Source organism: Papaver somniferum, chromosome 5 (genome assembly GCF_003573695.1).
Source record: "Papaver somniferum cultivar HN1 chromosome 5, ASM357369v1, whole genome shotgun sequence".
Lineage (NCBI taxonomy): Eukaryota > Viridiplantae > Streptophyta > Magnoliopsida > Ranunculales > Papaveraceae > Papaver > Papaver somniferum.
The window spans coordinates 154866322-154878031 of record NC_039362.1 but is presented as its reverse complement, the minus strand read 5'-3'; the positions used below and the strand labels follow the sequence as shown (position 1 = coordinate 154878031).

The window sequence follows — 11710 nt, the reverse complement described above, 5'->3', positions numbered from 1 at the left end:
CCACAAGAAACAACGGAGACTCACCGCCATAAATTTTCTGGGTTATATTCATAAGTCTTTCCATTATTTTTCCACTGCTCCAGCAAATAGTGGTTTGCAAGTTTATAAAAGTTAATGAAAAAAGATGAATCATAGAAATACGTCTTTACATCAAAAACAAACCAGAGAAATTAGAAGTAGTAGAAAAAATAAATTAGAGAAATAGTATACAAAGCAAATAAATCTATCAAAGAAAAGAAATGAAAAACCATTCATGGTTATCTTATCACATCTACAAGAAAAAACAGAGACTCGCCGACACAACCTTCTCAGGAGAACCGTCTGGGTTATATTCATAAGTGTTTCCATCATTTTTCAGTGCTCATGCAAATAATCGTCCAATAAGTTCATAAAAAGATGAATTATAGAAATACGTCTTTACATCATAAACAAAATCAGAGAAATCAGAAATAGTAGAAACGATAAATTGAAATAATAATATATGAAGAAAAGACATTCATGGTTATTTTATCACATCCACAAGAAAGAACTGAGACTCACCGACATAACTTTCTCAGGCGAATTGTCTGGGTTATATTCGTAAATCTTTCCATCATTTTTCCACTGCTCTTGCAAATAATCGTCCAATAAATTTATAAAAGTTAATGAAAAAAGATGAATCGTAGAATTACATCTTTACATCAAAAAAAAAAACCATAGAAATCAGAAATAGTAGAAACAATAAATTAGAGAAATAGAATACGACGAAAAGGAAAGAAAAATCATTCATGGTTATTTTTTTACATCCACGAGAAAGAACATGGACCCACCAGGAAAAATTTGTGCAGTTTGTCTGGACGAGTTAGAGAAGGGGAACAATGTTACGATGATGAGACCATGCAAACATATATTTCACACTAGCTGCATCATCCCTTGGCAAAAACACTTTCCGATATCCTTCCCAGTACGCCTATTAAAGCATCTCCAATAGTTGGTCAAAAATATTCTACGTGAAGGTCATTCTTAAATCTCCATTTGTTAGGGTTTTAAGAAAGATTTTTTTACCCTCTACTAGAGATACTATGAGAGCAACGACAATTAAATAAGTGTTCTTTGCACTCATTCACTACCAAATCCCAGTGAGATACTGGGTGAAAGAGTGTTTTTTGCTACGGAAGGAGGAGAAAATATAATAAGAGGCTGATCATCAGGCGCTTAAGATTATTGTTATTTTACTTGGGTGGCTTATCTTTAACCGTTTTAGATATATTTAGGATTTTTTTTATTAATAAAACTAGTATGGGACCCGTTTTTTAGAGTTTTAAGTAAATAAAAAAGCTAAAAAAAAATGCTTGAGAGGCAGATCTTCAGCTGCTCAAGAGTGATTCTAGGTTGACACCCAAAACCACCATGGAAAATCCCGTGAGGGGATCGGACGAATGAGGGTAAAACCCTCTAGCATTGGGATTATCAATGGGAAGAGGTGGGTCCTATGTTTGTGAGTCAAGGTGTTTTTTTACAAGTGGTTGAAAGTCAGCCGCTTAGCGTCCACTGTCGCCCACTTCTTTGATTCAATGAGCGTATGAATAAATATTGAAGAATGAATGAGTATTCTCCCTCCATAATAGCACCTAATTTGATCAAATCTAGTGAGACTCATTCATATTGAATGAGAACCCTCGCTTCACCACGATTGCTAAAAGCTGGTACCAGCATTAACGGGGCTGGTACCATTTGGTATAAGACAAAAAGTTTAGAAGCGATCTCGGCGATTGGATCACTGAAATGGTACTAGCCCTACTAATATTGATACCAGATTTTAGCAATCATGCACTTCATAGCCATTGCTCTTAGCAATTATGGAAAAAATTGCCCACAAAATGGGAACTCTCACTTCCATAATCTTAATACTCCATTCATTTCAGAAAAAATGATATTTTCACGTTTTCAATTTTACCCAAAGCGTTGAAGTATCAACTTTTCCTTGACCGTGAAAAACAGTCGGGGCCCATATCCTTTAACTCCAAACCTGGTTTGGATTTCATTTTGTTTTTCTCTCGAAGACGAAGAGATATTACTACTAGACATTTTAATCACGTAGAGGAAAGTGCGAGGACGAAACTAACTACTATCGTGAACCATCTAAAAGCCACAAAATCTATGTCTGGTTTGTCTATATGTTTTGCCTGTGGCTCCTTATTATTCTTAACTTAAAAACTTTTTTCCCATGGCTTCATCTGCTTCTTTAACTCTTTCTGTCCAAACAAGCATACAACCTTCTTCCTCCAGCAGTAATCACGTATTTCAGTCACTCCCTCCCACTTCAACTCTTCATTTCCCATCTTCTTGTAATAATAATTTGAACAACAAAAGAAGTCTTTCGGTAACCACCACTACATTCTCTGAGCAAAAATGGAGAACTAGAGTTTCTTTCTTTCCTTCTTTCATGAAAAGTGGGAAAGATAGTAAAACAATCAAGGAAGAACTTCTTGAAGCTATTGCTCCGCTTGACCGAGGAGCTGAAGCTACTCCTGAAGACCAAGAGCGAATTGATAAGGTACTGATGAGAGCTAGACCACATAAATGAAATGTGAAATTTGATTCTTTTTTTATCATATCTTTTAACTCTATTTCTATCGTTTTCCGCGTTTGTTTTGATTAATTAGATTGCTCGCGAGCTAGAAAAAGTGAATTCGGTAAAAGAACCACTGAAATCTGATTTACTGAATGGAAAATGGGAACTTATTTATACAACTTCCGCATCAATTCTCCAAACTCAGGTATATCCCCCAAGTATTTCTTTTGCCAGATCAACAGAAAACCACTAAAGCTAATTAGAAGGTCAAATTTTCCTTAATTTTTCTTGGGTGATTACTCCTAAATCAGATTGTCTGGGCACTTCCTTGAGTTGCATGCTTCAAACCTTGTGCTTGTATTAAGAAATTTAGGAGCACTGGTTCTTGCCTAATCGATTGTGCTCGTATCTGGCCAGTTCGTTAGCCTTTTAGTGTGCACTGGGTTTTGCCTAATTGATTGGTCCATTAAATACAGCGAAAGCAAAGCTTTGCTCACTGCATAGAAAGATAGGAAATGTAGAAGACTGTCTATCTTTTGTTCTTCTATCATATGGTACTCAATGCACCTGCAAGGAAAGCAAAGACGATTTGTATTATATTGAATGATGTGGATCTCCTGCTTTCAATTTCTTTATGTCTGATACACTTCAACTATGAAGTTCTTTATCTCTTCGCATTCTTTTTCACTTATATTGTTTTGTTTTAAAGAAAAGATAAAAATGTTACATTTGGATTCCATCTATTCATGCTATGATATGGAATGTAGCTACTATAATTTTGATAATTTATTTGACAGAGACCCAAGTTGCTAAGATCAAGAGCGAATTTCCAGGCAATTAATGCTGATATACTGAGGGCCCAGAATATGGAATCTTGGCCATTCTTCAATCAGGTTTCTCTTCCTTTCAATGCTCACCTTATGTTGGCCGCTGGATACTATGTCTGTGACTTTCTGTTCATTGCAGTCTCAGTCTCTGACAATCGAAGTTAGAACCAGCAAAAATGAAGTAAACTATGCTTACGAGGTTACTGTTTGACAAAATTATAGTTGTATTCTCATGTCATATGTACTCTTTGCCAAAACTTCTTTTGTACATGTGTGTTTAAAAGGGAACTCCACCAAGCTGTAATTTTAGTGGACTGGGACTTCCGATGATTTCTTGTTCAACATCTGTTCGGTACAGATACTATTAGGAACTTGCTGAGTAAAACTCCAGCATATCAATTTGTGAGATGGATAAATGGCTATTAGATGACTTACTTATCCTTATGGTGACTTGTGTGATTTTGGATTTCTTACTTAGATCTCATGATATTCTACTTCATTCATTCTTAGTAATAAAATGGATATGCTGGGATCATTTAGATGACTTTGTATCATGGTGCACGGAGAGCATGTTATGTTGCCAACTCAACAGTGTCGCTTGCTATAACTGTTCCATAGACATATAGATAATTCATAATAGATTTTCTTTGATATTGCGTGGCATATGGTTGGCTCCAGATCACTGGAGATGCTGGTATAAGTTTTTTGTTAGAAGTGTTCTTATTTATTCTTCTGCAGGTGACAGCAGACTTGACCCCTCTGAATTCGAGAAAAGTAGCTGTTCAATTCGATCAATTCAAAATACTGGGTTTGGTAAGCTACTCATTGCTGTTTGCATATGCCAAATGTTCGCATCCTCTCCAACAGTGAATCTTGTGGTTGTATCAACTTCAAGGTTTTTACTGTATGAATGTACTAGGAATCTAGTAAAGATTAGTGCAAAATTCTTACTTCATTCATAAATTTGTTTTAACTGTTTTGCTCGTCACAATCGAAATGTATGGTTTCTCTTGTGGCATACAGATACCTGTTAAAGCACCCGGAAGAGCTCGTGGTGAATTGGAAATAACATACTTGGATGAAGAGTTAAGGTTAGTGAAAGTCACAAATTTGATAATAATCCTGATAATACCATGTAGCACTAAACTATCTTATTGTACGCACACTAAAAAGGTTCTAGGTGCATCTTAGATGACTCGTAGAACTTGTGAGGAAACATGTTTTTTTTTTTCCTTCTAATAATGTGTTTACTGTTGGGTTAGAATCTGCATGGGTAAACCTCCATAGAAATATAGAGTCCAAGCTGTCAAGCACACTCTAGATGATTATAATTGAAATGAAGCCAGAAATACGCCGCAAGCATTTATGTCATTAATATCTATTGTTGCATGGCCAGTTGATGACAAATTGTTGGATTACTTTAAGATAATAGTATAGATGCATGTGGCATATGCTTGGTTTGACCTACCTGTTGCAGTGTGTCCTTGCAATCCCAAATTCATATTTTAAAACCACCCAAAGTTTGTAAACAATTGAAGCAGTATTTGTCCCACTATTACTTCTTTTTTAAAATGTCGACCCAGATTACCTGACAAGCTGTTGGGTTTATATGGATTCCCTTAAAACCCCTTTCCCAAATTTATGAACCGGGACGTAGTAGTAGTAGTAGCCGAGGCTCCGGAAATGAAGAAGTAGAGGGATTTAGATGAAACCTTAGAAGGGACCTGAATGAGGAGTTATGCAAGATGATTATAGAATGTTAAATATTTGAGAAAGAAGTTTTAGAGGCCTGACAACTTACTATTGCATGATAATGCTTTGCACAGAAGAACTGTTACTAAAACATACCTTGATTGGCAATTGTTATAACAAAAGTTTTTCTTAATGCAGAGTTTCAAGAGGTGACAAAGGAAACTTGTTCATTCTGAGAATGATAGATCCATCTTATAGAGTGCCTGTATGATCGACAAAGCATAACTAAGCTCTCTTTATAGAGTAAAGAATTTGACGTCCAGGTTTTTCTCGAAGCATCTTCTTGTGCAATTTGTTGTAATATCGAAACCGTTAGTGTTAAGATATGGTCAAGATATTATACAATCTTGGCATTATTGTTTGTTATACGGTTGTAACTACATATATATTTCCTTCTGTATTTATCCTAGATATCGTTAGGTGTATCTAATTCTTGCCTTATCAAGTTCTGTAAGTTTGTATGAAGCAGGCACTTTTGCCTATCAATGAATACATCGAGTTAATCTCATAACAACTGTAGAATCTCTATGCTCATGTTTAACATGGTATCAGAGCTAGGAAAGATCCAACAATCAGTTTTCCGCTGCAATACAATCCAGAGAAAATATTAGTCTTTGCCTTTTGATCGTAACCTAGTTCAAAGTATAAACCCTACATTCAGAAACATAGTAATCATGTCAAGAGAATATTTTCAACCTATCATTGTTCTGTTTGATGGAACAAACTACAATCACTGGTCATTCCTCATGAGGAGTTTTCTTAAAGGAAAGAGTATGTGGAAATATGTCGATGGTACAGAAAAAGCCCCTACAACAAGCAATTCTAATGACAAAGGAAAAGAAGTACAAACAAAGGATCCAAAACAAGAATGGGAGATTAACAATAACAGGATTCTCACTTGGATTGGAAACACGGTTATTCCTTTTATAAGCATGCAACTCACCAGTTTTGAGGTAGCCAAAGATGCATGGGGTTTTCTTTCAAAAAGGTACACTCAAGTCAACTTTGCTCAAAGATATAAACTTGAACAAGATATTAGATCTATGAAGCAACCACATGATCAGACTGTTTCTGTTTTTCATTCTGAGATGTCTACAGTCTGGAATCAATTAGCACTTATGGAACCAAAATGGACTGTAGATTTGGAACTGTGGCAGAAATATAGAGAGGAAACACGTTTAGTTCAACTTCTAATGGCTTTACGTGATGAGTTTGAGTTTGTTAGGGCATCTATCCTTCATCGATCACCTCTTCCAACTGTGGAAGCTTCTTTGTCTGAACTTATTGCAGAAGAAACAAGAAAAATAATCACACCAGAGATATCAGGAGTGTTTGTCGTGCCTACACGTTCAAGTTCAAATAATTTTTCAAGAAACTCAAGTGCTTTGATAGACACATTTTTGTGTCCGATTTGTCTCGATTCTATATATTGTTAGGGCTCATTTTTGTACTTATTATGGTGTTTTATTTATTTGTAGGTATTTTTGGCCAAGAAACATTTTTGGAAAAAATTGGCTCGAAAAGTTGTCGGAAAGCACCCGGAGGACATTTTCTATTCGGACTCTCACTTTGGATAAGGGATAACCTAATTACTAAGGGGTATCTCATTTCCAGGCAGCTGCTAATCGCACCCCTACCCTGGATAAGGGGCAACCATCTTCAACATTTCAAAAACCAAGTTTTGGCGGGAAAGTAGGTGCAGTGAAGAACAGATTTTAGGGTTCCTGATTTGGAGGAGTTTGAGGTCGATTAAACCTCTGATTTTCATAGGATAGACTCCTTATGGGTCTAGGAGTCTGATATGGGTGTTGAAATCGATTAGACTGGGCTCAATCGACGGATTTTTATCACAACAGAAAATATGGAAAGTCACGTGTGTGACCTGTTTTAGGGAATTTTAGAGAGATTAAAGTGCTGTAAACCTTCCCAAAGATTTGTATCTATCTAAGGAAGAGTTTAAAATAAAAAAGAAAATTCAGAAACGCGTAGAAATTCTAAAACAAGAAATTGCCGCAACTTGGCCGTGAAGAGAAGGAAAGATATTTTGGAAGATTTGGGAGAAATTTAGTCGGTATTTTTGATATAAATAGATTGTTTGGGTCATATAGAAGGGGTGTCGAGAGTTTGGGGACCTGAGGAGAGCCAGAGAAGAAGAAATCAGAGTTTTATCAAACTCTGTTTCTGCTGCTGCTGCTGCTGAAGAGGAAGAACGCGAAGAACATTGACGCACGAGAAACAGTCGCAGAACAGTGTCGTTGTTTAACAGCTGAAGAACATTAAGTTGTGCAGGAGAGTCGTATTCTAAGGTCTTAAATTTCTGATCCTGTAACAATTGATTAGTAGCGTATATCTTCAGTATTGCAACACCAACTGTAACGGTGACTTCTGTAACATCTATACACCGTTGCAGATCTGCTGTTTTATATATTCTCTTCAATAAAACCATCTTTTGAGCCATTATTTATTATTTTGAACCTGTTTTTGATATGAGGAGCTAAGCCCCATCACTGGGATGACGGAGAAAGCCATATTTCATGCGTGTGGTAATTATATTTAATTATTTTTATGACTTTTTGCATTAATTTAATCGTTTTATGATTTTTCTTAATTAGTTGTGAAGTCGTATGATGATGTATGCTTGGTCTAAGTGCTTTTGATGCATCATGCTAGTGATTTACAGTTAATCTTTTTAAAATCTACCCTGGAAAAGAATTAGAGTCAATAAACTAGAGCTATAATTGTCTAAGAATTGATTGTTGAACCACATGATATGAGGTTTGGTGGAATTCTAAGTCCCAGTTTCTCCGATATTGATATCATCTTTTTGTATATATTTATTAGGGTTAATATTTAAGTCTAGAATCGAGTCTACACAAGTCCGAGTTGAACGAACCTCTACTTATCACTTTCAAAATTACATCAATTTTTGGCGCCGCCGACGCGGATTTGTATTTAGATTTGTTTTAGGTTTATTTTTATTTTTATTATTCTTTTTTGTTCCTTTTTACGCGTTTTGGTATTTTTCGATTCTTTTCAGATTTGGAGTGAATAGGAAAGAAAAAGTGCTATAAAAGGAAAGCATCGCCAAAGAAGGAAAGAAAAGAGGAATCTGAAAGGAGTGAAGAAGAAGATTTTGTATATAGTTATTTTGTTTATTTTTAGAAACTGTAAATAGGATTTTATTTTTGTAATTTTTCTTTTCCTTTTTGGACATTTTTATTTTTGGACTGGACATTATTATTACTTTGAAACCCTAAGGAATGGTTAAAAATTAAATATAAACTGTTTGCAGGGAAGGACGACAGTTACGATACTGTCTCGCCCCCTCGGGTTCGTACACTGACATTGGAGTCGGTGGCCTGAGTCGACTTCAACGGTTCATCGCCCGTCTGGTACGGGAGGTAAGACTCTATCCACCCACGAATCCCCTGTCAGTGGGTTTTATTTTGTGTGACAACTCACACCCCTGCAGTTGAATGTCGAACTGGTATTACAATAGCCAATACAACGAATATCCGACTGAGTTTCAAAATGGACGTTACTACTTTAACCATAGTGTGAATAGTGGTTGGGAACATCATCCTTTTGAAGATTATGGTCCATACCATGGTGAGCCCAATTACAATCCACATACGCACCGGTCATATGAGAAAAATTCTTATATTTCTCCTTTAGAAGAGTCTCTCAGGAAATTAGAAGAGTCGACACGTAGAATAGCTGAGATGAATAACTTAGTTTATGATGAAAGAAAACTTTCTATAGAGGAATCCCTCAAGCTGATAGCTGAGACGAACGAAAGAATTGCTCGAAATAATCTTAATTTTCAATACAGTGTCTCCAATAATACCCTTGAAAATGAGGATAATTATTTGCATAATCAAGATGACGAGGATATAATTGGTAACACTACTTGTTGTTCATATGAGGTTCAACCATTTTCATGTTATTATAATGAGTATGATGAGGATAGTGTTGATGAAGAAATTGAAATAAATAGGCATAGTGATCAGCAATTTGCTACTCCAACTGAGCTTAATAATAATATTATTTCTAGTTCAAATCCAAATCCAAATAATTTTAATAATTATTCACCTATTCAAAAGGACGAGGATTTTACTAGAGATACCCCCGTTTTAGACGATGTAGTATTTCTTTTTGATTACGAAGCTAATAATGGTTTAGAGGAACGAGTATATTTTGAGTCTAGCGATTTAGAAACAATAGACTTAGAAAAAGAAAATGAACTCGTCGAGATGAGTGAGGATGTACCCGACTTAGAAGAATCAATTGACCATTTTCATGAATTAGATGACCTTGAAATTAGGGAAGTTGTGACTAGTCTTTCTAGAGACACTGAAAACTCTAAGTTTGGGGGTGATTATCATTCTCCATGTGATTTAACTCTTAGAAAGGTCCCTCACTTGGGACTTGACATATGTGCCTCAACCATTTTACAAGATTATCTTCATACACGTTTTCCTGAACCTAGTGATGTCCACAAGAAATTTCAGTTATTAGAAACCCATCCTCTGGTTGATGTGGTTTACCCAGGCTATGATACCTAGATTGACTTTGTTTTCCCACCAAATATTTTTCTTCCAAATGTGGGAGTGTTTGATTTTCAAATGTGTCAAATATTAAGTTTTGAGACTAAACCTAATTATTTTAGGAGATTAGGGTTGACATACTTGTTTAAGGAAGATCACCACTCTCATTGTGGTCAGCTGTGTAAGTCAAATCTGATTGACTTAGAGGATCCTCAATTATTCAGGTTATTATTATGTGCTTCTAAGTTTTTATTTGAGTTTTTCCAGACTCTAGAACCTGAACATTTGGATCTAACCTATGAGGAAACGCAACCTATGAAAATATTTTATTTGGACCCAGTTATAGATCCTGAACCTGAACCACAACTAGATGTAGTTGTCTTAAACAGGAAACTAGACAAGGGTGTGCTTTATTGGTTCATTTTCTTGGCATGTTGCAGATTCCTTTTACTTGTGATGGCTCTATTTGGTTTTGATGACCCACCGATATTTCGGCTATTACTTTATGATTTTATAAGGTGACTAACCCTTTTTTAGTCTGGCTGAAGACATTAAACTTAGCACTTCTTGGGAGGTAAACCATTCTCATGCAACACGGTAATATCTTTCCTTATCTCTTTTGCTTCAAATGGTAACAGTTTCTCCTTGTTCATGCTTTTAATTTGATCTTTAGAACATTGGGGACAATGTTAGATTTAAGTTTGAGGGTATAGGAGAAACTTTTTAGTTGCACAATTAAACTCCAGAGCCTAGAAATTTATCCCTATTAATGATGGCACTAACCAATCTAAGTGGATGGAAGCATTTTGGTTGTAAGAGTTGAGGAACCAATCTGACTAGATGGCAACATCTAAAGAGTCTATTCATAAAAGCACAGAGCTCAGGTGTTAGAAATAACATGATAGTTTCACCATATCTCGTTGAGTCCTTTTCACTTCTGTTTTTATTTTGTTTTGTTTTTAAACTATGTTTCTCTAAGTGATTAGGTGGGGCTCACGATTCAAGTTGTTACCAATGCTAGGGTGAATTAAAGTGATTGAGATACAAAGAAAAAAAAAGAAAAAAAGACCAGACCATCAGACCAACTGGAATAAATTCAATAAATTCGACCACTGGAACCCTTGTATATGCCAGTTGTGTTGACCTAGAGTTAGGATTATCGACCACTGGTACCCTTGTATATGCCAGTGTGTTGATATTAGTCAGACCGGTATCTCAGTCCATTAGGATAGGTTCATTTTGGCGGAGGCCTTCAGACAGATATGAGAAACACCGTTCACCTCGTAAACATCAAAACCATCTATGTTTTTCTCTATACCCATATTATTGATCTATCCATGTGATTAGTTTCGACTCCGGATATTGATGTCCATATTGCAACTATCTGAGTAGAGCTCTGTCACTTATATATGAATTTTAGTATGCTTGAGTGCAAACTCGTGTACAACAATTGGAATTTCGCATCAGGGTACTTCCTCCTGTAGTCAATAAGTATGCCAACCAAGGAGATTCTTTAGTGCCTTCCAAGGTTCTATGTAGATAGCTAGGGTCTGGAGTATAAAGGTTTTGTGGGTATACCTCTGGTAAGCCCTACGGAGACAACACTCCGCCACTAGGGACACCTAGGGGTTTAAAGGCTTATTGCATACGCTAAATGCAATCAACGATGCTTGCGACAATGTGTTAGGATTTTATTTCTATTTTATTTTTGCTCGAGGACTAGCAAATAATAGGTTTGGGGGTATTTGATAGACACATTTTTGTGTCCGATTTGTCTCGATTCTATATATTGTTAGGGCTCATTTTTGTACTTATTATGGTGTTTTATTTATTTGTAGGTATTTTTGGCCAATAAACATTTTTGGAAAAAAATTGGCTCGAAAAGTTTTCATAGGATAGACTCCTTATGGGTCTAGGAATCTGATATGGGTGTTGGAATCGATTAGACTGGGCTCAATCGACGTGTTTTTATCACAACAGAAAATATGGAAAGTCACGTGTGTGACCTGTTTTAGGGAATTTTAGAGAGA

At 36.0% G+C, this 11710-nt stretch overlaps 1 protein-coding gene across 2 annotated transcripts; it reads left to right on the top strand.

Moving 5' to 3' along the window:
- Window positions 1–2080: 2080 nt before the first annotated feature.
- LOC113283285 (probable plastid-lipid-associated protein 4, chloroplastic) lies at window positions 2081–5644 on the top strand. 2 transcript variants are annotated; one of them, XM_026532492.1, is made up of 6 exons: window positions 2085–2536; window positions 2646–2759; window positions 3352–3447; window positions 4120–4194; window positions 4405–4472; window positions 5272–5644. In XM_026532492.1, exons 1-6 carry the CDS (start codon window positions 2207–2209, stop codon window positions 5342–5344), a joined length of 756 nt encoding a protein of 251 aa, XP_026388277.1. In that variant the 5' UTR covers window positions 2085–2206; the 3' UTR covers window positions 5345–5644. The 2 variants fall into 2 exon arrangements, with proteins under 2 accessions (XP_026388278.1, XP_026388277.1); XM_026532493.1 differs by lacking the exons at window positions 4120–4194; window positions 4405–4472; window positions 5272–5644 and adding an exon at window positions 3521–4096 and having other exon boundaries at window positions 2081–2536.
- Window positions 5645–11710: the final 6066 nt, after the last annotated feature.

What these genes read in the sequence shown, in the direction of transcription:
- LOC113283285 (XM_026532492.1), top strand. Translation starts at nt 2,207, where the DNA reads ATGGCTTCATCTGCTTCTTTAACTCTTTCTGTCCAAACAAGCATACAA. An exon ending in ACCAAGAGCGAATTGATAAG is followed by an intron (nt 2,537 to 2,645) that starts GTACTGATGAGA and finishes TTGATTAATTAG; the next exon opens with ATTGCTCGCGAGCTAGAAAA. An exon ending in CTTGGCCATTCTTCAATCAG is followed by an intron (nt 3,448 to 4,119) that starts GTTTCTCTTCCT and finishes ATTCTTCTGCAG; the next exon opens with GTGACAGCAGACTTGACCCC.